We start from the raw sequence: 24,752 nt of genomic DNA, 5'->3' as shown, positions 1-24,752 counted from the left end.
AGGGTGGGGCCTGAGTTAATATAGGTTTAACAAGCTCTCCAGGACATTCTGATGCTCAGTCAGCCTGGCAGGAGAGACAGGAAACTGGGCACTTTAGTTTTCTCACTTACATGCTGGGCATCTTTGGATAATTCATCTGCCCTCTCTGAGCCTTAGTTTGCCTATCTGTAGAATAGGATGGAAATTCCTGCTCAATTTGAGGTAGACTAGTGATATAATGTCATATACGCTTTGGGAGCCGAGTTTGGAAACACTGAGCTGCAATTTACACATGGGTCAAGCTCCTTTCTCTGTTGACTGTACATAAATATGATGCCATGAATCTTTCCTGGGAGGTCACAAGATGCAGCCATGGGATACTTGCTGTCGCATTCACCATGCGGATGCTACTGAGGACCTTGTCCGTGACGTCATCCAGTGGCCTCTACATAGTCACCCATGGGGGAATTTCTCAGTGACAAGAATAGTGTGACTGTCATGCGTGGTGGCCTGTGTCTACCAGGTAGGCCCTGAGACCATCCCGTGGCACTGATTGAGGGCTTACCTGCACCAAGTGCCTCCCATGTTTTTCTTTGAGTCTCCTAAATAGCCCTATGAAGATGATACCATTATCATTCCCATTTGACAGGTGATTAAACCGAGGCCCAAAACGTTGAATAACATTCCCAGGCCACACCGCTAGGAAGTAGCAGAGCCAGCACTTGAGTCCAGCTGGGTCTCACAACATAGGCCATGTGGGCAACCCAGAAGCTATACTCCTTGAAGCTATGGGTGCTCTGAAGCTCAGGGTCAAATGTGCAAGCATCCTGTGCTCTGGGTGTTGAGCTTACCACTGAACCACCCTCTTCCCTACCTTTATATTTTCTTTGTGTCAGTTTTCTCATGTAAAGCAAATGACGCTGCCGCCGCTGGTGTATTTAGTCTTAGTGCAGTGTTATGTGACATGGTTCCATGAACAAAATTTTTCTTTTGCTTTTTCTTAGTTGCTTCAATTTTTTTTTTTAACACCATGGATTCTGCATCACAAAATATCAAAACCGAAACCAGGAACCTCAATCAGCAGTGGCTGAACTTTCCTCAGAGGATGAGGGCAGGGAAGGAACCGGCAGGCTGAACCAGAACCCTAGTTAGTGGGCAGAGGGTGGGGGAGGGCTTGGAACACTTGAAGGATGATAATTTTTGCTCCGTTATGTACCCATTAATTTCCTTCCTGCCACATGATTTTACCTCTATAGGTTGCTTTCCATCATTTTTGTAATGCAGTTGGTCATAAATAATAAAATAAAAGTTGTCCTTCCCTACAGTACCCCACCCCCGTACTTGGCAGGAGGGTGACTGTCAGCTCTCTGGTCCTCTCCCCCCAGGGTCAGGTGAGAGAAACGTGAAGGGCTGGGACAGGTGGAGAGGAAGATGGGGTGGTCTGGAGGCACCCGAGCTAGACGTCTGGGAGAAGCATAGGTGGGGTCGAGGGAGGAGTATTCAGAGGAACGATTAGACCCCAAGGCTGGTCCCTAACGAGGCCTGGCGAGCAGCACAGGGCAGAGGTGCCTCCGTCTTTCTTTGCAGGGGGTGAGGGTTTCTTTTAGTCCAAAGGCGTTAAGAGTCACACAGAGACACAGCTTCTGCAGAACTAGATATATTCCTAAGGCGAAGTGCCTCAGAGACGCCCCCATCCCATCTCAGCACCACGGTAACTGTCCTTCTGGCCCCTGTACCCAGCTCAGCGAGGAGCTGAACCAGCAGTTGGAGGCGGTGTGCGGGTCCGTGTTTGGGGAGCTGGAGTCCCAGGCCGTGGACGCCCTGGACCTGCCCGGCTGTTTCCGCATGCGGAGCCACAGCTACCTCCGGGCCATCCAGGCCGGCTGCTCTCAAGACGATGACTGCCTGCCCCTCCTTGCTACCCCTGCCTCTGTCTCAGGGAGGCCCGGCTCCTGTGAGTACGCCCCCTCTGTCCCTGGCCCGGCCCTAGGTTGGAGAGCGATCTGGGTCCGGCTCTGGCCCTGGTCACGGCTCTGCTGTGTGACCTTGGGCAGATCGCTTGCCTCTCTGGGTCGGATGATGGGGAGGAGGATCCGTGGTTCTGTACGTAGCAGCACGTGGAGTACGCGTGGCTGCTGGGTCCTGTGGTACCGCGTGGGTGTGGGGAGTGGCAGACACCTGCCAGGACGTGTTTCTCACCCTATGTGTCTTTCCGTTCCCTGGCCACAGCCTTCAACTTCAGAAAGGCCCCGCCCCCCATCCCACCGGGAAGCCAGGCCCCGCCCCGCATCTCCATCACCGCCCAGAGCAGCACCGACTCCGCCCATGAGAGCTTCACCGCGGCAGAGGGCCCCGCCCGGCGCTGCAGCTCCGCAGACGGGCTGGACGGCCCGGCCATGGGCGCGCGCACCCTGGAGTTGGCGCCGGTGCCACCCCGGGCCAGCCCCAAGCCCCCTACACTCATCATCAAGACCATTCCAGGCAGGGAGGAGCTGCGGAGCCTGGCGCGGCAGCGGAAGTGGCGGCCGTCCATCGGGGTGCAGGTATGGAAGGAGGAGGCGCCGAGGAAAGTTCAGGCCCTGTCCGGTTGAGGATGGATTGAGGGGGTCAGTGGGGCCTTCCGGATACACAGACCTTTTCCTCGCTTGCTCTTAGCTTGGTCATCGACGGGGCTGATCCAAACAGCCCCAGCCCACATCCTTGTCCCTCATCCTGGCACCATCACCCCTGGCGAGCGGAGAGCGGTGCCCAGAGGTTGGCACCCTGATGCATCTGACCTCCTGGGTCTCTCGTCTTGTTCAGGCAGATGGTCTTTTCAGGATCGGCCAGCTGGCTTGGGGCTCAGGCATCGCTTCCCCTTCTCCCTGGGAAGGGCTTGCGTCCCTCGGTCTCGCCCTGGCCACTGACTTCCCAATCCTGCCACCAGGTGGAGACTATCTCAGACTCGGACACGGAGAACAGGAGTCGAAGAGAGTTCCACTCCATCGGTGTACAGGTGGAAGAAGACAAGAGGTGGGTCCGAGTGGGGATATCTCAGGCTTTGCTGGGGGTGGGGTGGAGAAGAGGAGAGAGGGATGCATAACGACCTCACTGGCCTGGGCTCCCTGCACACCCTCTCTTCCTGGTCCTGAGGACAAGCCCTTTGAATGGGGAGGTGTCAGAGAAGCCACAGAGGCTCTCCACGGAGATGTCACCAACGCAGTCTAAAGTGAATTCTCCTTGTACCCGTACCTGTCCCAGGTGCTGTGAGGTGGACAGGAGAATACAGTGGTCCTGGGAACGGGGTAGTAGGGAGAAGTAGCAGGTAGGTGCAAAGCAGGCCTCTAGCAATTGTCCTTTATAGGGGATAACAGGATTTTTCCAGTCCCTCGTTACTTCCCGTGGTGTACAAGTATGTGAACTCAAAAAGAAACAAATAAACATGAAGACTGCCTCTCAGGGGCCCCTGGAAGATATAATACTCCTCCCCACTCGGCTCACACGAGCATTTAACCAGTTGGGGGTACCTATTATATGCCTGAGTCTTTGGTGTACCAGAGAAATCAACAGCCACTATTCTGGCATTAGGTGGCCTCAGAAACATTGTTTCCTTAATTTCGAACTGAAAAATTAGCACTGAGAGCTCTGGAGGGAATACTGGGAGGAATTCCTCTGTTGTTGGCTTCCTATGGGAAGATGCTTTCTCTAATGGCCATGTGGCAGTGTCATAGTGGCCCATCTGCCCTCTGGGCTGCAGTGCTCCCAGCCCAGTGGCCCTAAGTGTGGTGTCTGGGAACCTGCCTGGGGCTGGTGGTAAGAGTTTCGTGGTAATCTGTGTTGCCCAGGCCACACCCCTTGAAGGAATAAAACTAGAGTGCCAGTAGCAGTCCCTCACAGCTCTGTTCCCGGTTGCCATTGTTGGGTTTTAGACCTTCCCTAAATTCCCCCAACTATTTCTGGGAACCCGTGGGAGCATCTTGTGTGTGTGTGTGTGTCTGATCAAGACTTCTTGGGGTTCCTGTGGGGATTCATCACTTTTCTCTGCTCTCACACTAGCTCCCTGCAGCTCCATATGCTCCTGAAGCTGTAAATGCCTCCATCGAGGGTGGCAAAAAGGCGCCCTTGTTGCCCCCATTAGTACTGAAAGCTACCGTCCTCCAAATTCTTAATATTCCACAAAGATCACAGAAAAGTAGCACTTTACGGTAAAGCCAATTCTGCAAGTCTATGACTTGAGTTATTGAGAGGTGGGGTAGGAGTCATGGCTGGGTGCAGCTCTGTGTTCAGAACACTGCCCCCAACTCTAATGCTGTCCCGTGGACCGGAAACCAAGCCCATGTGCCCCCATTTGCTCCCTCCTGAGGCTTCTTGGTCCCTCATCCATATAGACCCCTGGGGGTCCCCCCATTCCTCCTAACAAGCCTGAATCCTGGGAAGAGTGAAGCAGGCATCATACTGAGACTCAGACTATATCAGCAACCTCTGTCATTCATTTGTGGATTGATTCATTCAGAAAATACTTATTAAGCATCTGTTATATGACAGCGCCTGTTAAATGCTCAGGGAAATGTGGAAGACATGACTCTTACCCTCGTAGAAGTTATGGCCTGGAAGGGAATCAAGGCAATGAATAAACAACCCATGAGTAAAAATATGATTACACACTGTGGTATAATAGGTAATGTGATATTATTACAATTTTGGGGAATATGAAAGAAAAAAGCAGGCGCTAAGAGAGAAGGGACTTTATTTAGGTTAAGCAGGTGACATTTAAGCTGAGACTTGAGGGTTGACTAGGAACACTCAGATGATGGTCGGGGGAGGAAGCATTCCAGGAAGAGGGAATAGCATATGTGAAGACACTGGGGCAGGAAAGAGTTTGACATGCATTGGGAACTGAAAGAAGATTCACATGGCTGGTGTGGAACAGGACAGGACAGTGGTGAGGGAGTAGACTGGAGAATAGGTGGGGGCCAGGTCATGTACAGTATGGGCATGATAAAGAACTGGAATTTAATTCTAACTAATGAGTAGCCCTTAAAAGGTTAAAGAAGGAGTGTGGTATGATCTAATTTATGTTTACAAAAGATCACTAGCTGCTGAGTGGAGAAGGAATTTCAGGGAAGTAATGGTGGGTATGGGGAGGCTAGGAAGCAGGATTTTTTCATGATCCAGAAGAAAGGCATTATGGACAATCTTATGTTGGGGATTTCTTTTTTTTTTTTTCCTGTTGGGCAGTACCAGTGTCTGGGAACACTATTAAGTTTTATATGTTGATTTTGTATTCAGCAACCTTGCTGCTCTCTCTTATTAGGACCCAAAGTTTGTCTGAAAATCACGATGGGTTTTCTGTATAGTCAGTTATATTTTCTGCAAATGAGGATATTTTTTTTTTTTTTTAAGATTTTATTGATTGATTGATTGATTGATTGATTGCTATGTTGGGTCTTCGTGTCTGTGCGAGGGCTTTCTCTAGTTGTGGCAAGCGGGGGCCACTCTTCATCGCGGTGCGCGGGCCTCTCACTATCGCGGCCTCTCTTGTTGCGAAGCACAGGCTCCAGACGCACAGGCTCAGTAGTTGTGGCTCACGGGCTTAGTTGCTCCGTGGCATGTGGGATCCTCCCAGACCAGGGCGCGAACCCGTGTCCCCTGCATTGGCAGGCAGACTCCCAACCACTGCGCCACCAGGGAAGCCCGAGGATATTTTTTAAATCTGTATTTTTTAAAATTTATTTCCCTTGTAATAGTGCATTGAAGAGGACTTCTAGTTTACTGTTGAGTGTAGCACTCTTATGTCCTTCCTGACATTAGTGAATATCTTCTAAGGCCCACTTATAAGTGTGATGATGTTTGCTACAGATTTTGATGGATACTATTGATCAGGTTAAGGAAATTCCCTTCTAGTCCTAGTTGGCTAAGAGCTTTTAATTTTTATTTTTTAATAAAAAATGAGAGTGGAATTTTATTGAGTGCTTTTCCAGAATCTACCTAGATGATCATAGATTTAATACTTTCATCTGTAATGTGGTGAATTATATTAATAGATTTTCCATGTTGACCCATTCTTTCATTCCTGGGATAAACCCCACTTGATCCCATTATCAGTTTGGATTAAGTTTGGCTGTAACAGGGTCTCAATAGTGTCTTCAGTATATTTCTCTCTCACCAAAAAAAAAAAAGAAAAAGGCTGGATGTAGAAGGTTAGTGTCAGGACCCCAGGCTCCTCCTGTCTTGCTGATCTTCTACCCTTTGTATATCACTCATAACCAAGGAGCTGGTGCTCAAGCCCAGCCATCCTGTCTGCATTCTGAGCAGTACCAAGGAGAAAGAGAGGAGAAGGATGCAGTCCTTCCTTTTAAAAAGACTTCCTGCGGGAATTCCCTGGCAGTCAAGTGGTCTAGGACTCGGCACTTTCACTGCCGTGGCCCCGGGTTCAATCCCTGGCCGGGGAACTAAGATCCCGCAAGCTGCATGGTGAGGCCAAAAAAAAAAAAAAAAAAAAGAAAAAAAGAAAAATAAGATTTCCTGAAAGTTACACACAACACTTTCCCACATCATACTGGCTAAAAACTCATCCCATGGTGGCATCTAGCTGCAAGGGAGGTGCTGTGGAATAGTCTCTTATTGGGAAGCAATGTGCAATGAGCAGAGCTGAAAATCAGGGTTCTTATGCTAAACACAAAGAGAAGAATGGGAAATGGAACTCTAACAGTTTTTGTCACAGTCTTGCTGTATTATTTTCATATAGGTTGCTGGATTTTTGAATAGCTATTATTTTATTTAAGATTTTTATATTTATGTTCATAAGTGATATCTGCCTACAATTTTGTTTGTATTGTTGTTATTCAGTTCAGGCATTAAGGTTATGCTAAACTCCTAAAATGAGTTTGGTAGCATTCTCTCTGTTTCTGTCCTTTGAAACGATTTGTGTAAAGTAGGAATTATCTATTCCTTAAAGGTTTGGTAAAGGTTGCCTATAAAACTATCTGGGCCTTTTTGGGATAAGAGAAACTTTTTGAACTACAGCTTCAGTTTCTTTCATGGTTATTGATCTATTATGGTTTTATTTTTCTTCTTCAGTCAATTTTAATGATTTATATTTTTCTAAAAGATGGACCATTTAACAAAAATAGACAGTTTTCAAAATTTTTGGTACAAATATTCTTTCTCATGGTATTATAATTTTACACATTTTTATTATATTTATAGGTTATGACCCCCTTTTTATTCCTAATACCACATGCTTATACCCTACCTTTCTTTTTTTTTTTTTTTTAATTTTATTTATTTATTTATGGCAGTGTTGGGTCTTCGTTTCTGCGCAAGGGCTTTCTCTAGTTGCGGCAAGCGGGGGCCACTCTTCATCGCGGTGCACGGGCCTCTCACTATCGCGGCCTCTCTTGTTGCGGAGCACGGGCTCCAGACGCGCAGGCTCAGCAATTGTGGCTCATGGGCCCAGTCGCTCCGTGGCATGTGGGATCCTCCCAGACCAGGGCTCGAACCCGTGTCCCCTGCATTGGCAGGCAGATTCTCAACCACTGCGCCACCAGGGAAGCCCCTACCTTTCTTTTTTGATTCATTTTGCTCAAGGTTTGTATATTTTATCATTTTAATATATTTTTAAAATTATATTTTATTAGTCTTAAAAAACTAGCTTTTGGTTTGGGTGAACATCTCTATTGTTTCTCTTTTATCTTTAATATTTCCTTTCTTCTACTACTTCACTGTTATTTTCTTTCTTCTGCCATGTTTGATTTTTTTCAGCCTCTTGAACACTATTTCTTATTTTCTAACGTGTTTTTAAGGCTATAAATTCCCTTCTAACTATACTGCTGTATCTGCATCTCATAAGTTTTGGGATGCAGTGTTTTCATCGTTCAGTTCTAAATAGTTTGTAACTAACTTCCTTTAGGAAGTTCATCAAAAATTCCTTTTTAACTTGTAAATTATTTAGAAGAATTTTTTATTTTTTTAGTTTTTTTAGTTTCCAAGTGTATTTTTTTGTTTGAGGGGCTCCTTTTCACTTTTGATTTCTAGATTTGCTACATTGTGGTCGTAGAATGCATTCTGTATGATATTTATTCCTTAGAATTTGTCAAGGCTTCCTTCATCATGTACACATATAGCATATATATGGTCACACTTATAAATTGCATTTTTCAAATGTTTATCTTTGATTTTTTTTGGATGTCTGATCTAACAGTTCTGAGTGAGGTGTTTTAAAAATGTCTCACCATGATTGTGAATGTGTCATTTTCCCTGGGAATTTTATTCATTTTTTCTTAATTTGAGAGAATGCTATTTAGTATTCAGGCTTATGATTATTGTATCTTCTTGGTGGGTTGGCCCTTTTATCATTAAATAGGATGCTTTTCATCCTTACTATTGGTTTTTGCCTTGAAGTTGATTTTGCCTGATTTTATTGCTATGTCTGCTTTCTTTTGATTAATTTTCCATTATATCTTCTTCCATCCTTTGTCTCTCAGCCTTCCATAGCCTTATGTTTTAGATATGTTGCTTGTAAGCAGTATGGAGCTAGAGTTAAGTAGACCTATTTAATCCATTCATATATTTTTTGATTACTGATTTATTTGGCCTTATTTCTATCATCTCTTTAAAAATTTTCAACTGGACATGCTTTTTCTTTGCTTTCCTCCTCCCCTACTTTTCTGCCCTCTATTGAACCAATCAAGGTGACTTTATTTCTCTTGTTCCCTCCATCCCTCCACTGGTTTGGAAGTTTACGTTTTAGTAGTGATTTCCCTCAAATTTTAAACAAATATACTTAATTTCATATGTCTCTGATAAAGTCTAAAATTAGTTAGTATTTCTATCCTGAAATAGGCGCAAAACAAGAACCTTGGAACACTTTAATTTCCTTCTTAACTCCCTCCTTCCATTTTCCATGTTTTTTTTTTTTTTAATTATTTATTTATTTTTGGCTGTGTTGGGTCTTCGTTTCTGTGTGAGGGCTTTCTCTAGTTGCGGCGAGTGGGGGCCACTCCTTATCGCGGTGCGCGGGCCTCTCACCGTCGCGGCCTCTCCTGTTGCGGAGCACAGGCTCCAGACGCGCAGGCTCAGCAGTTCTGGCTCACGGGCCCAGCTGCGCTGCGGCATGTGGGATCTTCCCAGACCAGGGCTCGAACCCGTGTCCCCTGCACTGGCAGGCAGATTCTCAACCACTGCGCCACTAGGGAAGCCCTTCCATGTTTTATATATATATATATTTTTTAAATTCTTCCTTTATTGGTTAAAAAAAAAGAGTGATTCTACAAAGCAATCTCAAGGGCCATCAAGGTGTGAAAGCCATCAGGTTTGTCTGGTAACAGGCAGCTTCCTCCTCCTTCAGGGCAGAGCCAGTGGTTCCCATGCCTTCCAGCCCTGAGTCAGCCCTTTTTTTTTTTTTTAACATCTTTATTGGAGTATAATTGCTTTACAATGTTGTGTTAGTTTCTGCTGTATAATAAAGTGAATCAGCTATATGTATACATACATCCCCATATCCCCTCCCTCTTGCGTCTCCCTCCCACCCTCCCTATCCCACCCCTCTAGGTGGTCACAAAGCACCGAGCTGATCTCCCTGTGCTATGTGGCTGCTTCCCCCTAGCTATCTATTTTACATTTGGTAGTGTATATATGTCCATGCCACTCTCTCACTTCATCCCAGCTTACCCTTCCCACTCCCCCTGTCCTCAAGTCCATTCTCTACGTCTGAGTCTTTTCCTATCTTGCCCCTAGGTTCTTCAGAACCATTGGTTTTTTTTTAAGATTCCATATATATGTGTTAGCGTACGGTATTTGTTTTTCTCTTTCTGACTTACTTCACTCTGTATGACAGACTCTAGGTCCATCCATCGCACTACAAATAACTCAATTTTGTTTCTTTTTATGGCTGAGTAATATTCCATTGTATATATGTGCCACATCTTCTTTATCCATTCATCTGTCGATGGACACAGGTTGCTTCCATGTCCTGGCTGTTGTAAATAGAGCTGCAATGAACCTTGTGGTACATCACTCTTTTTGAATTATGGTTTTCTCAGGGTATATGCCCAGTAGTGGGATTGCTGGGTTGTATGGTAGTTCTATTTTTAGTTTTTTAAGGAACCTCCATATTGTTCTCCATAGTGGCTGTATCAATTTACATTCCCACCAACAGTGCCAGAGGGTTCCCTTTTCTCCACACCCTCTCCAGCATTTATTGTTTGTAGATTTTTTGATGATGGCCATTCTGACCGGTGTGAGGTGATACCTCATTGTAGTTTTGATTTGCATTTCTCTAATGATTAGTGATGTTGAGCATTCTTTCATGTATTTGTTGGCAATCTGTATATCTTCTTTGGAGAAATGTCTGTTTAGGTCTTCTGCCCATTTTTGGATTGGGTTGTTTGTGTTTTTGCTATTGAGCTGCATGAGCTGCTTGTAAATTTTGGAGATTAATCCTCTGTCAGTTGCTTCTTTTGCAAATATTTTCTCCCATTCCATGTTATATTTATCTAGTATTTTGATTATACCTCTTTAAAAAACCCTGCCTTTAAAACCCTTTAAAAAAATCTGTTGTTGTTATATCTTTTATGGTTTAATAGTTTGGATTTACAAACATGTTTTAACAATTTATGTGTTCACTATTGCTTGTTACTGCCCACTGCTTCCTCCTGGGTTCAATTTCCTTTATGCTCAAGTATTGCTTGAGCTTGGGACCAGTTTTAGAGTTAATATCTCAGCTTGAGGTTTCTGTATTTCACTGGTACTACTCATTCAAACCCCATACCCACAACCAGAGCAGCCTTAATATTCTGATTTCTCAGCATCCTACTTCCAGGCCACATACCTGAATCATGACATGAGTTTTCTAGTCCACGTTTGTAAATGAAACAACCTTTATTTTTGGCTGCTGGCTTTATGCATGGGGTCTCCTTCCAGGTCCCCAGGATGCACAGGCTTGGGGTATTTCCTTTAATCCTCCCTGGGCATTACCATCTAGCCTCTAGCATATGTCTGGCCCACATTCCTGTGGCTCACTTGGCTTAGGTTCCCTTTCACCACTAAGGTTTTGAATTTCCTTTTTGTTTCTGATACCTGAAGATGTCTCTTTCCTGCTTTCAAGCTTGGCATTGTAGCAAAACCATCTTTTGGGCTTTATTTGATCCAGCATTTCTATATGTATGGGGGTGGGGTGGGGGGAACTTCCTAAGTTAGTTCAGTCCACTACATTGATCAGTCGTCAGCAGCAGTTACAGAGAGAAGTGGGACCAATTTTGGAAGCATTTGGAGTGAAGTCAAGGAAGGGTGGGGACAGGCAGAGAATGAGGTCTTCGTTGCTCTTGTGTAGGTGCTTGGGGAGGTTTGGAGGGGTGGGCAGGGGAGGGGAGAAAGTTTATGGATAAATGTCTAAAGAACTGAATTGCTCGGGACAGTTGATCACACTGGGAATCCAGAGGGGGTGACAGGTGGGGAGAGAAGAAATCTGGCGCGTCTTTCTGGCCAGGCTCCCTTGCTTGTCTGCTGAAGGCATCCTTAGTTACACACCTGCACCGTCCTTTCTCTCCCTTATGTCCCTGGCACTTTAAGTCTGACTTACCGCACACCATGCCCCAGCTGGTGCATAAAAGTGAGCCACGAATACCAGCAGCCCTTCTAGGCACACATCCAGGCCTAGCCCCCCACCCACTGCCACCCCATTTTCTTGGACTCTCTTGTCCTTGCTTCTGTCTCACTGGTCCCAGTATTTCTCTCTCTCTTTCTATACTTTGGTTTACAAAATTGCTGGGGAGGAAAAGTTTCTCCTTTTCTGCCTTTCAGGTGTTCCCTGCTAACCTCTTGGGTGAGGAGTGCAGATTTATAGCCCTTTATACCTGGGAGTTGTCTGTGGGTCCTTTCTCTTGCTCATCATCAGTGGTGACTTGGCTTAGAAATAGACAGGGGTTGGGGTTGGTGCCCCTTCCGTTCCATCTCCACCCCACCTCCACCTAAGATTCATCTGTCCACAGACATTTATTATACCCCTGTTATCTGTAAAGTACTGTGCTGGGCACCAAAGATACAAAGGTGAGCAGAGCCAGACACAGCCCCTGGCCCGTGAAGCTTGCTGCCATGTTAATCTAAGAACCTCCCAAGTGATGCAGAAGTACAGCTGAGCAGGAGCCACAAAGGAGAGGTATGTACACTATGAGGGTGTGTAATAGGGGCCTTTGACCCAGTCAGAGGGGTCAGGCCTGGATTTCCTGAGAATGTGACATTTGAGTGGAGATCTGAAGGATGAACAAAAATTAACAAAGCGAAAGTGGGAGCTGAGTGTTCCAGGCAGAAGGCCCAGCAGGTGCCAAGACCCTGTGGTGGGAGGGAGCATAATTAAGGAACAGTTACCACCCCCATCTCAGGGCATCCTACAGCACCTGTCTTCCCAGACCCAGCACACTCTGGGCCATGATAAAAGAATGCATCAAATGTCATTGCTGGATATTAGAAGTCTGTTCCTAAGGCCTTTTGAGAACATCAAAACCATGTGATTTTTGCCTCTCTCTCTAATCATGGGATCCCCTTGTAGCTTCCACTTCTAGATCCCTGCCACTAAGATCTTATCTTAAATTCCAGATTTAGCAAAAACAAAAGGAAGTAAACAAGTAAAAACACCATACCACCCAATTAAATTTGACTATCAGATGAACAATGAATTATTTTTAGTATAAGTACTTCCCAAACAGTACTTGAGACATACTTATACTAAAAAAATTATCTGTTATTTATTTGAAATTAAAATTTAACTGGGAGTCCTGTATTTTATCTGACAACCCTACTTAGATCCCCTTGTGCCCAACCAGGGCTACCTGGAGAACTCTGTGTTGGAAGTCCACCCCTTCCTCAGCTTCATGATCATTTCTGGCTTTGGGACCTTGGGAAGGGAATGTGCAGAAAGAACAGGAAGCTTCCATCCTCATGAAGTTATATTCCAAGAGCAGTCCTGCAAAAGCAATGAGTCGCTGACTGACCACAAGCCTGGGGTGTGGACACGGCCTCTATTCCTCAGCATCAACTCCAGGACGGTCACGACTGTTCCTCAATCTCCCACCCTAGCCCCACCTCGGCATCACTGTCACAGCCCCTAGCCTGGGGTGGTGGACTTGGGGATTCCTGATTGATTATATGTTTAAGCTCTTAGATGCTTTCTCAGAGAGGGAGCTGCTACAATGGCTGAGCCTTGCTGAAATGTCCACGCCCATTCTCCCTCCCACCCCCGCCAGCCTGCTGCCAAATACTCCTGGCAAAACTTCTTGACAACTCCTGGATGTTGAGCATTCCCTGGACAGTATGTCTCTTGGGATAAGCCAGTTTCTTCCCAGAGCCTGTTGTGTTATCCCTTAGAGAATCACAGGAGAAACATCTCCCAGAAGTAACCATGATAACTTCCAGAATCACCAGGAATGTGAGCATTGTCGCCCTAAAGGACTTGAGGGGAGGAGGCCTCCTCAACCTTGTTAAAAGGCTTGGGGAGAAAATATTGTGAAAGGCATTGTTACAAATTAGTGATGATTCATAACTGAAGCCAGTTTCTATCCTGTGTTTGCAGCGATTGGTGAAGACTGCAGCAAATACTGCCAAATCCAAAACTAAATAGGGACATAAGCCTTGGACTTCACTACCCTGAAAATGGATCAGTTAGAGTTAGGATTAGGTTTGGCTGTGAGTTACAGAAAACCCCCAAATGACAGTGACTCAAACATGATAGAAGTTTATTTCTCTCTTGCTTAGAAGTCCAGAGAGTCAGTTGAGGGCTGGTAGGTGCTCTGCAGTGTCAGACCCAGGCTCCTTCTATCTTATTGCTCCTCCATCCTCAGCACGTGGCTTCCATCTCATGTCCCAGAATGGCTGCTTGAGGTCCAGCCATCATGTCTACATTATGGTCAGCAGGGAGGAGAAGGGAACAAAGAAGGGCATGCCCTCTCCTTTTAAGGACATTTTCTGAAAGTTGCACATACTACTTCTGCTTATAACCTATAAGCTAGAACTTAGCCACATAGCTACACCTAGCTGCAAGGGAGATGGGTAAAAGAATCTTTATTTGAAGGGGCCATGTGTCTAGCTTAAAATTGTGGGATTCTATTACTACGGAGGAAAGGAGAATGGATGTTGGGGGATGATTCGTAGTCTCTACCATCCTTCCTTCCAACGAACCAACCAAACACTCAACCAACGTTTATTTGAGGAACTGCCCAATTTAGTAAGGGAGACAGATATGTAAATATGTAACTAACTACAATACAATGTGATATGGAGTATAAAAAAGGTTTTATTCAGAGTGCTGTGGGAGAACAGATGGAAATGATCAACAGCAATCATAATAATCAATAACTACAATGGTCTGGCTGGGTTCTCAGTGCTACACTCCCATTATTTTATTTGTCCACCTCCCTTTTTTTTCAGTGTGAGCTGCAAACCTTCCTGCCTCACCACGTAATAGCTAACACTTGCAATGGGCAGGCCACGTGCTGTTCTAAGTTTCTTAGATACATTATCTCATAACAATCCTGTGAGTAGGTACTATTATCATTCTCATTTATAGATGAAGAAACTGAGGCACGAGCCATAGAGCTGGATTTTGGACCCGGACATTCTGGCTCCAGAGCATACATGCTTAACCACTCTGCTAGCCTACCTCCCCTAAAACTGTTCATTCTCATTCCCTCCCCCAGCTTCCTCACCCCCAAATCTCCAGCAGACAACCTCCGTGCTTACTTCGTTGTAACGATTGAGGTCATTGGTCGGACCTCTCTTCACTTCCGGACCATCCTCCAACTGGCATCTCTTTCCTTGCCTCCTCCAGCAGTCCTGCCTCAGGAGTTGAGGCATCTGGCCCTCTGGTTAAAGCTGCTCCTCTCCCTCAGTCCTAGGAAGGCAGTGGAGTGTAATGGTTTAAGAGCTGGCCTCTGCAGACAGACTGCCCTATATTAATAAGTGTCTGGTCTTGGGAAGTCACTTAGGTTCTCTAAGCCTTAGTTTTCTCGTCTGTGAGTAGGGGTGACACTAATGTGAGGATTGAGCATATTGATTCATGTAAAGTGGTTATTATTCATTCCCCTCCTATCTGGTCCTTGGATTACTGCCTCTCTCTTCTCTAGCTTGAATTGGCTTCTCTTTACAGGTTGTATTCGTTACCTATGGCTGCTGTATTATTACAGCACAGTATTATAGCCACTAATTTAGTGGCATCCAATAATCCATATTTATTATCTTACATTTCTAGAGGTTGGAAGTCTGAACTGGGTTTCACTAGGCTAAAATCAAGATGTTGGCAGGACTGACCCCTTTTGGAGTCTCTGGAAAGCATCCATTTTTTCACCTTTCCCAGTTTATAGAGGCTGTCCGCATTCCTTGGCTTGTAGCCCATTTCTGTCTTCAAAGCCAGCAGTGGCGGGTTGAGTCCTCACAGGCAATCCCTCCAACCTTGATCCTATTGTCCCATCTGCTTCTCTGATTCTGACTTTCCTGCCTCCCTCTTTCACTTATAAGGACCCTTTTGATTAAAATGGACACAACTGGATAGTGCAGGATCTCGTCTCAAGATCCTTGATGTAATCATTTTCGCAAAGTCCTTTTTGCTGTGGAAGGTAACATATTCATAGGTTCTGGGAATTAGGACATAGACTTTTTTGGGTGGCCATTATTCTACCTACCCCTTGGGGATATGGCATGTGAGAACCATCCATATGTCCCTCCTTTTTCTCCCCCTCCAGCTCTATTGAGATACAATTGACAAATAACCGGATTATCCCTTCCTTAAAGGTACATTGTCTTCTTTCTTCCTTCCTTCTCAACCAAGCTCTTTGGAAGAGTTGTCTTGCCTAGTTTTCTCCACCTCCTGACAACCCCCTCCCATCTGCGTCTGCCTCCATACTCCACCAAACTGACTCTTGCCCTGATCACCAGTGGCTTCCATATTGCCAAGTCAATGGACACCTTTCATTCTCAACTAGCTGCATTTTCCAGTTGGCTGCTCATTCCTGCTTGAGACCCTTTTTTGAGGATTTCATCCTTTTGTGGTCCCCTGTCTGCCCTTAGGTGACTTGCTCTTGATTTTCCTCCTCTTCCTCTCTGGCTTAGACATGCCTGGGGCTATGCTGTCTCCACTGGACCCTGAAATGTCTCTGTTCCCAAGGGCTTTGCATCTTTGTTCCATTTCTCTTTTCTTGGGTGATCTTGTCCCGCACTGCTGGTTTTAAATGCCACTTGCACAAAGATGACCAATTCCTGCTTGTGCTGTGCAGATCTCTGGCTCCTGGCTGGAAGTGTTGGTGAAGATTATGTTTCCAATAATCCCATAAGCTCCTCAATTTCTTTGGTCTTCCTTCAAGTAGACACAGTGAGAGAGCTACTTGAGGTACTGACTCGAGAACCATGAAGACTGGGGCATTCATGCTTCTGTTCCAGACTGTGTGGCCTATTTCCATCAAGACACAGTGTGGGGCTTCTCTCGTGGTGCAGTGGTTAAGAATCCGCCTGCCAATGCAGGGAACACAGGTTCGAGCCCTGGTCCGGGAAGATCCCACATGCCACGGAGCAACTAAGCCTGTGCACCACAACTACTGAGGCTGTGCTCTAGAGCCCGCAAGCCACAACTACTGAGCCCACATGCCACAACTACTGAAGCCTGCGTGCCTAGAGCCCGTGCTCCGCAACAAGAGATGCCACTGCAATGAGAAGACCGCGCACCGCAACAAAGAGTAGCCCCTGCTCGCTGCAACTAGAGAAAGCCCACGCACAGCAACGAAGACCCAACGCAGCCAGAAAAAAAAAAAGATACAGTGTGATCTTCTCAGGACCCCTCAGAGGACAGTGAAAGGCACAGACCCAGTGATGACAAAGGACAGCTCCACGTTTCATGGGGGTAACAGAAAAGCAAATAGGGAAGGCAGATCTTCACTAATGTATTTATTGGGGCAAGCCCCACCTTTACCTGTGTGGTTTGCAATTGCTGGAGCGCCGAAGGAGCCAGAGGCTAACTGGAGCTCAAAGCACAAAAATATTGAAAGGGAGCCAGAGGGCACCCTGACAGTTCAGTTAGACATACAAAACTCTCACCAGAAACAGCAATGTAACCAAACCGCGGGACCGCCTCCAAATGCAAGAAGACGGCTGAGGGAGGGATGGTACGAGGATGGCCTCTGGGCAGTCAGGGGGCTCACAGAAGAGGAGGGGGCTTGAGCAGGGAACCGACAGGCAGTGAAGGGGAGGAAGGCCATTTCAGGCAGGGGAATAGCACGTGCAGAGGCTGAAGTCAGGGCCAGTATAATCTACTTGGGGGGCAAGGAGGGTTCAAGGGAGATGAGGTCAGAGAGGACTGCATCCAGAGTAAATGCTAGCACAGGAAGCCTGGGCTTTATCTTGTTGGCAATGGGGAGCAATGGAAGGGTTTTGAGCAGAGGAATGGGTTGGGCAGAGGTCAGCTTTAGAAAGACTACTCCAGTGCTGGGTGGATTGGTGAGGGAATGTTGGGCCCCAGATCTTAAAATATGCATAGATATAATTTTACAAGGTATAATTTTTAAAAGGTACAATTTCATTTTATTTTATTCAAAAAATTATTTTATTATTATTTCTTATTGAAGTGTAATTGACCTACAACACTATGTAGTGTCAGGTGCACAAATTCAATATTTCTATACATTATGCAGTGACCACCACGATAAGTCTAGTTACCATCTGTCACCGTATAAAGTTACTACGATATTACTGACTGTATTACTCATGCTGTACATTTCATCCCTGTGACTTATTTATTTTGTAGCTGGAAGTTTGTCCCTCTTTAATCTCCCTCACCTATTTCACTCATCCCCCACCTGCAAAGTATAATTTTAGAGAGAGGAGGTACCTTGGCATTGGTACTGGTCCATTCCTGTCATTTTATAGCATATATGTGTGAGTGCTTACATATAATATATATTCATATATATCATATAATGTCTAGATGGCCCAGGTGGAGGCCCAGGTGGAGGGTGAGTGACCTCCCAAAGGCACATAGCAACAAGGCCAGCGTTAGAACTCTGGTCTGCCTCTCAGTCCACTGCTCTTCTTCTGTGCTATTCTGAGTGGAGGCAGCAGTGTCCGAAAGGAGGTTGATCCAATAGTCAAGGAAAGAGAGATGCAAGCCCCGACCAGGGCAGGACAGGGCAGGTGCCAAGGTGAAGACCACGTGGGAGGCAATGCGGATGTGTTCCTGCTTTCTCTTTCTCTGGGTGGGGGTTGGGACAGAGGGCTGGCTGGGGACTGCACATGAGTGCATCTCTCTTTCCTGGGTCCTGCAGCATCCTTCTGGGCCTGGTTTCTATGGCAACAGGCTCCCAGCAGGCAGCCCGCCAGCTGGAGGGAAGCAGGCAGGCAAGGCAGGCAGGGAGAGAAGGACCAGGCAGCATGAGGAAGGCTAAAGTTGGGGGTGGGGGAGTCTCCTGGGAAGCAGGAGGAGCACCTAAACCTGGCCCCCCAAATCCCTCTCTCTTCTGACCATTTGAGGGTGGAGGTAGCTTAGGACACATGGGCTTTTGTTTCATGGTCCTTGAATTTCCAGACCTCAAACGTCTGTTCACCTCTCCCTGCCACCCTCACATCTCCTGACTCTCTCTTCTTTAAGTATTATCTGACCCCAGCCTCATGCCCCTCAGGGAGCACTTACTTCTTCATAGAAAAGAGCCCTCACTCTGACTGAACTCAGTGGGGAGGGGGAGAACAAGGTCAATTGACATTCTGTTTTGCATAAGATTTGCATGTTATTAACTCAAAGACAAGAAATTTCCAGGCCCTGTGTCATTCCTGCCAACAACTTAATTCAGCTCCACTGGCACCGGATGACTGTGTCTGGCCAGGCTCCGTGCTGAGCCATGGGGTCCCTAGAGGAGAAGTCCTCCCAGCTGCAGCCCACCCCTTCTCCCCCAGCTGCTCTAAGGCAGTTCTTCCTGATGTTCTAGCAGCTGGTGTGGTGGGAAGTTCTTGGGCTGTGAAGCGTCGCAGCCCTGGGTCCAGATCTTGGCTCCACTGTTTTGCAGCTGGGTGACTGTGGGCCTCTCTGTGCTATAGTTTATTCATCTCTCCATAGGACTGAGGATATACCCGTACAGCTGGTATGAACTAGCGAAGACACGTTGTTTGTTAAAATGCTGAAATAATTCTGTGTTCATTGGTCAAGAGCGACCACCCTGGACCCTCCCCACGCCCTTTTGGCCCACAATCCAGCTTCTGCAGGGTGATGCCCTAGCACTTTGGCTTTGTCCGTCTGATTAGTGTCTACCAGCATCTGTTCTGCCCATGGAGTACAGGTGGTTAAATATTTTGAATATCACCCCTGTCCAGAACCGGTGCAACAGTTAGGTATATTATGTACCAACCCGTGGCAAGGACTGATACATTTAAAGGTCGTGAATAAATGTCCATCACTTTGTAGGTTTCCTTTTGGCCTGGGGTGCGGGTGAGGGCTGGGATGAGACGGGGCAGGGGCAGAGATAACCGCCAGCTCTCTCACCAGGCGGGCGAGGTTCAAGCGCTCCAACAGCGTGACAGCCGGTGTGCAGGCCGACCTGGAGCTGGAGGGCCTGGCCGGCCTGGCCACCGTGGCCACAGAAGACAAGGCCCTGCAGTTCGGACGCTCCTTCCAGAGGCACGCCTCTGAGCCCCAGCCCGGGCCCCGGGCCCCCACCTACTCAGTCTTCCGCACGGTCCACACGCAGGGCCAGTGGGCCTACCGCGAGGGCTACCCACTGCCGTATGAGCCGCCGGCCACCGATGGGTCGCCCGGCCCCGCCCCTGCCCCTACCCCCGGCCCCGGGTCCGGGCGCCGTGACTCCTGGATGGAGCGCGGCTCACGTAGCCTCCCCGACTCAGGCCGCACGTCCCCCAGCCCACGGGATGGCGAGTGGTTCATCAAGATGCTGAGGGCGGAGGTGGAGAAGCTGGAGCACTGGTGCCAGCAGATGGAGCGCGAGGCGGAGGATTATGAGCTGCCGGAGGAGAGTGAGTGAGGGGACCCCGGGCACGGAGGCATCACGGCGGCCGTGGCCGCTACCGCGATGTGATAGGAGAGGCCTTTGGCCGGGCGTGACTGTGCCTTTCTCACAGTTTGGTCGGATGGCCCCAGACCTTGGTGGCTCCCATTGGCAGTAGTAGGGCATGTTGGGAGCTCGTGGAAGGAAGCAGGGAGCAGCTTCAGAGGTCAGAGCTAGGACTGGGAAAGTGACCGGGTGAAAGGGCTGGGCCTTCTAGGAGATGGCTGCCAGCCCAAGTCCATGGAGACTGAGGGGACCCTATTCCCATCTGGGCTGGTGTGGGAATCCAGGTCTGATCCAGGTGTGAGGCCAGGACTTCAGGCAGAGGGGGAGGCAGTGCACGGTGTCAGCTCACGTCTGAGGCCTAGGAGAAGGAGAGTCAGCCAGGAAGACAGGGCCCTGCATGAGGGAGGACATGCCCTTCCCTGCAAGTGCAGTCTGAGCGGAGACCCAGTCTTAACCGCAGGATCCCCAAGTTGATGGGGTAGTGACTAGAAGACAAGAGTCACGCACATGACATTATTTGGTAATTCTCAATGAGCCGAGGAGTCATATACTGATGAGTGACAAAGTTCTGCCAATGAGCGGTCACGGAGCTAGGGCCTGGCTAGGGCTATTGGGCTAGGCTGGCACTGGTTTCCATCTGTTCTGTGACATGGGAGGGAAGAGGACACAGGAGGATAAGCACTCAAGAAGTGAGATCGTATGAAAGAAGAAACATCCGTGTCTCGGGGGACAGTCTTCTTGGTGAAGTGGGATAGGAGCTGCTTGTTAAGACCTTGAGGATGGGATGGGGAGGGGGCCGGAGGAGACAGACGGTTAGACAGTGCCACATAACAGAGGGGTCAGTCATGCAGGGCAGACTTCCTGGAGGCTGGGTAAGGAGAGGCATCTTTCCTCTCCCCCCATCTCCTTTTGCTCTCCAGTCCTGGAGAAGATCCGCAGTGCCGTGGGCAGCACACAACTTCTCCTGTCCCAGAAGGTTCAGCAGTTCTTCCGGCTGTGTCAGCAAAGCATGGTGAGTGCCCATGGTGGCACAGAGCCTATCAGGTGTGTGTACCTGGTAGGGGACTGGAGTGTGTGTATGCCTGGAAGTGAGACCAGGTGTTTGTCTTGTCTCCCTACCTCCCAGTCCCCGCCCCACTCTCCCAGGTTGAGCTTCCTGACAATGAGGGTGGGTTGGGCTTTCTCTGGTCCAAGCTGGGGCTCAGACCCTGTTGACTGACTGCCTCCCCTCTGTCTCCCTCCACTGCAGGACCCCACTGCGTTCCCCGTGCCCACCTTCCAGGACCTGGCGGGTTTCTGGGACCTCTTGCAGCTCTCTATCGAGGATGTGACCCTCAAGTTCCTGGAGCTACAGCAACTCAAGGCCAACAGCTGGAAACTCCTGGAGCCTAAGGTGGGGGGAGGTCCCTTCAAACCAAGAGTCCAGACCCTGGAAAATGCCCTTCCCCAGAGAGTGTGGGCGGGGGCGGGGGCGGGCGGGGAGAGGAAGGCAGGAGAAGAGACCCTGGGCAGCAAAGGTAGTCCTGGACAGGTGATGGTGACCCTCTTCGACCCTGCTCTTGGTCACTGCCCTCTGCTTGGTCCCACTGCTCATCACTGCCTGAGCTGCAAGAACCCTTTGGTGGCTGCAGCCACCTCGGACCAGCTGTCGTTTGAGGGAGCCAAACTAGAGCTTCCAGAAGGGCAGACTGCCCTCAGCTTGGACCTCGGCACAGAGGGGACCTTCAAGGTCCCCTCAGCCCTCATCTCACCAGACCTTGTCAGTGATGGGTCCCAGCAGCCTGGAACGTGAGCCCTCATTGCCTTGCCTGGGTCGGGAGAACTGCACTCCTCTGGACCAGGAGGGAAAGGCTCCACTCCCCGGGCGGGAGCGAACGCTCTGATGCGAGTTGTGGAAAACGGCTCCACCAGGGGGCGCTCGAGTCCATCGCTTTAAAAAATGAAAAATGTGGGTTTGACCTTGGTAGAACAAGCACCCCTGGGGCTTCGGGGGCCGTCACACGCTCTCAAGAACCGCTCTCACGAGTCAGAGGCCGTTCCGGGCCGCGGGGGCGCCGGTTGGGAGGTCGGGTGGGACCCGCCCCCAAACTAAGTGCCGCCCCCTCTGCCGGCAGGAGGAGAAGAAGGTCCCTCCGCCGATACCAAAGAAGCCCTCGCGGGGCCGGGGCGTGCCGGTGAAGGAGCGCTCCCTGGACTCGGTGGACCGGCAGCGGCAGGAAGCTCGCAAGCGGCTCCTGGCGGCCAAGCGCGCCGCCTCCTTCCGCCACAGCTCGGCCACCGAGAGCGCCGACAGCATCGAGATCTACATCCCCGAGGCCCAGACCAGGCTGTGACCGGCCCGGCCCGCCCAGCCCGGGCCCGGGCCCGCGGTTTTCTACCCGTACTGTACACCCAGCGTCGAGGTCACTGTGAACGCGGGCTGCCCCGTGCGCCCGCCCCGCCGGCACCGCACGCCCCGGCCCTTCCTGCCCGTCACGGTCTCGTGGGTTTTTTACCTTCCCGACCCCACGCGAAGGCGCCCGGGCTGGGCTGGGGGCCGTGCCTCTCCGCCCTGCGCTCCCACCGGGACCCCCCACCTTCCAGGTCCGACGCTTCGTCCCCACCTCCTCCCCACGGGCACCATCTCTGCCATTACTTACACCACGGGCCAGGCCGGGCCGGGTCCCCCATCTGGGCTCTGCGTCCCCCCCACCCCGCGGGGCTGGGCTTCGTGGGGAATCAAGCTTCGTGGCTTTTTATGAAGAATCCCGAACCCCGCCTAGGAGCCCGCCCCACCCTCCCAGGGGCTCTACCCTCAGCCCTCAGCCCACCGGGCCCAGGGACCACAGTGGCTGGACCAACCCAGGACCAGGGCGCCTGGGCCTCTCCCCTTTCCCAGCTGCTGGGGAGGGGAGATGGGGGCTTCCCCTCACCACACCTGTGGCTGTTCCCACATCCCCTTGAGTATCCCAGGAAAAATAAAACGGCAGAACTGCACTCGAGCCAGCTGCTCTCTCCAGAAGAAGCCACCTCTGCCGAGCGTGGGGGACGGGGTGGAGGGAGGAGAGGCCGGAGCCCAGGCTTTTGGTTTGGGGAGAGCGGGGTTGTCTGGGTCAGCTGGGGGAGAGGGGATTCGGCCCCCTGGTGGCGACAGAAGACCTGAGCCCTCTTGGAGGGGCCCGGGTTGGGTGAAGAGGCCTGTCTTCCAATTCCTCCTAGTTTAGTCCGGTTCCTTTTCTGCCTTCCAGTTCCCCAGGGTTCCCCCAGAAAGGGAAACCCAGAGCCCAATGTCTGGCGCACAGCGTGTGCTCCATAAACAGGAGGGCTGCTGTTCTTCGATACGGGCAAATATTGGTTTCCTTTTCCCTAAGGGGCCAGTGTTCTTTCCGCTCCAGAAAACTGTTCAATTCTGTGCTGTCATGTTTTCTGATGCCTCCTGTGCATGGGTACATTGATGGGGAACGAAAGAGAGAACAGAACTTTCCTGGGAAGCTCAGTGGCATCCCAAACCTAGTAGTGGTGGCTAATATTTATTGGATGCTTGCTGAGGGTCAGGCAAGATGCGAGTGCTTTACATGAACGTAGCTCATCCTTACAACAGATGAGAAAGCTGAAGCCCAGGAGAGGTCAAGTGCCCTGGCCAAAATCACAGGCAGACCTAAGAGTGGTGGACCCAAGTCTGTCTAATATAAATCCTGAGCGTTTAGCTCTACAGCCTTTTGAGCCCAGAAAGAGTTAAATGGCAGCTCCTACTCACAAAGCCCTCTTTCCAGTCTTTGGGTTGATGTGTCACTCTGAGGCAGGAGGAAGAACCTTCCAAAGGGGTTGGCTGCTCTTCTGGGCCACACTGGACTAGCCAGTTCTTCTCATTCATTTATTCAGCAAATATTTATCAAGAACCACTGTTGGCCCTGTCCAGCACCAGAAGGTAGCTCTGAACAAGTTAGTTTCTGCTCTTATGGTGCTAACAGCCATATGGGAAAAACAGACAAGTAAGCAGTTACATTATAAGGGTGAGTGCTGGAAAGATGACTAGGTATTAGCCACTGAAGGAGGGCTGGGAAGAATGTTCAAGATCAGAGAACAGCTGTGCAGAGGCTTGGAGGAGAAAGAGGTATTGGGAGTGCAGAGGCTTGATCATGCTGGGCTTTTGGGTCAATTTGAGGAAGGTGGGCCTGGGTCCTGAGGGCCATGGGGAGCCACAGAAGGGTTTTGAACACGAGAGTGGCATGAATAGATGTTTTACAGGCTGGTCTGGAAGACCACCTGAAAAGCAAGAGGTCATATACCCAAACAAACACTTGTTTGAGACCACTGGGAGGTGAAGAGGGCTCCCGTGTGATCCAAATTCCCAGAAGTGAATCAGCTTGGAGCTGATCCCAAACAGATTCCTGGGCCCTGTGCAAGACTTAGTGAATAGAGTCTTTGCTCTCAGATGAGTTTTTTTGGCTTATTTATTTTGGCGGCGTTGGGTCTTCGTTGCTGCGTGCGGGCTTTCTCTAGTTGCGGTGAGCAAGAGCTACTCTTCCTTGTGGTGCACGGGCTTCTCATTGCGGTGGCTTCTCTTGTTGCAGAGCACGGGCTCTAGGCACACAGGCTCAGTAGTTGTGGCTCGCCGGCTCTAGAGTGCAGGCTTAGTAGTTGTGGCACATGGGCTTAGTTGCTCCATGGCATGTGGGATCTTCCCGGACCAGGGCTCGAACCCGTGTCCCCTGCATTGGCAGGCGGATTCTTAACCACTGCACCATTTTGATGGCAGCCAGGTTTGGGAATACTGAAATT

General features: G+C 49.2%; 1 protein-coding gene across 1 annotated transcript in view; it reads left to right on the top strand.

The window, feature by feature from the left end:
• The window catches only part of DLGAP3 (DLG associated protein 3), a 61,961-nt gene extending 38,981 nt beyond the window's left edge, over positions 1-22,980 (top strand). The window contains exons 6-12 of the mRNA XM_057541612.1: positions 1,720-1,933; positions 2,209-2,522; positions 2,906-2,991; positions 19,469-19,953; positions 20,912-21,003; positions 21,241-21,384; positions 22,106-22,980. Of these exons, the coding sequence (XP_057397595.1) occupies positions 1,720-1,933; positions 2,209-2,522; positions 2,906-2,991; positions 19,469-19,953; positions 20,912-21,003; positions 21,241-21,384; positions 22,106-22,324 (1,554 nt within the window). The 3' untranslated portion in view covers positions 22,325-22,980. The remainder of the gene's footprint in view (positions 1-1,719; positions 1,934-2,208; positions 2,523-2,905; positions 2,992-19,468; positions 19,954-20,911; positions 21,004-21,240; positions 21,385-22,105) is intronic.
• Positions 22,981-24,752: the final 1,772 nt, after the last annotated feature.

This window comes from Balaenoptera acutorostrata, chromosome 1 (assembly GCF_949987535.1).
Source record: "Balaenoptera acutorostrata chromosome 1, mBalAcu1.1, whole genome shotgun sequence".
Lineage (NCBI taxonomy): Eukaryota > Metazoa > Chordata > Mammalia > Artiodactyla > Balaenopteridae > Balaenoptera > Balaenoptera acutorostrata.
This window is presented reverse-complemented; position numbering and strand designations above follow the sequence as displayed.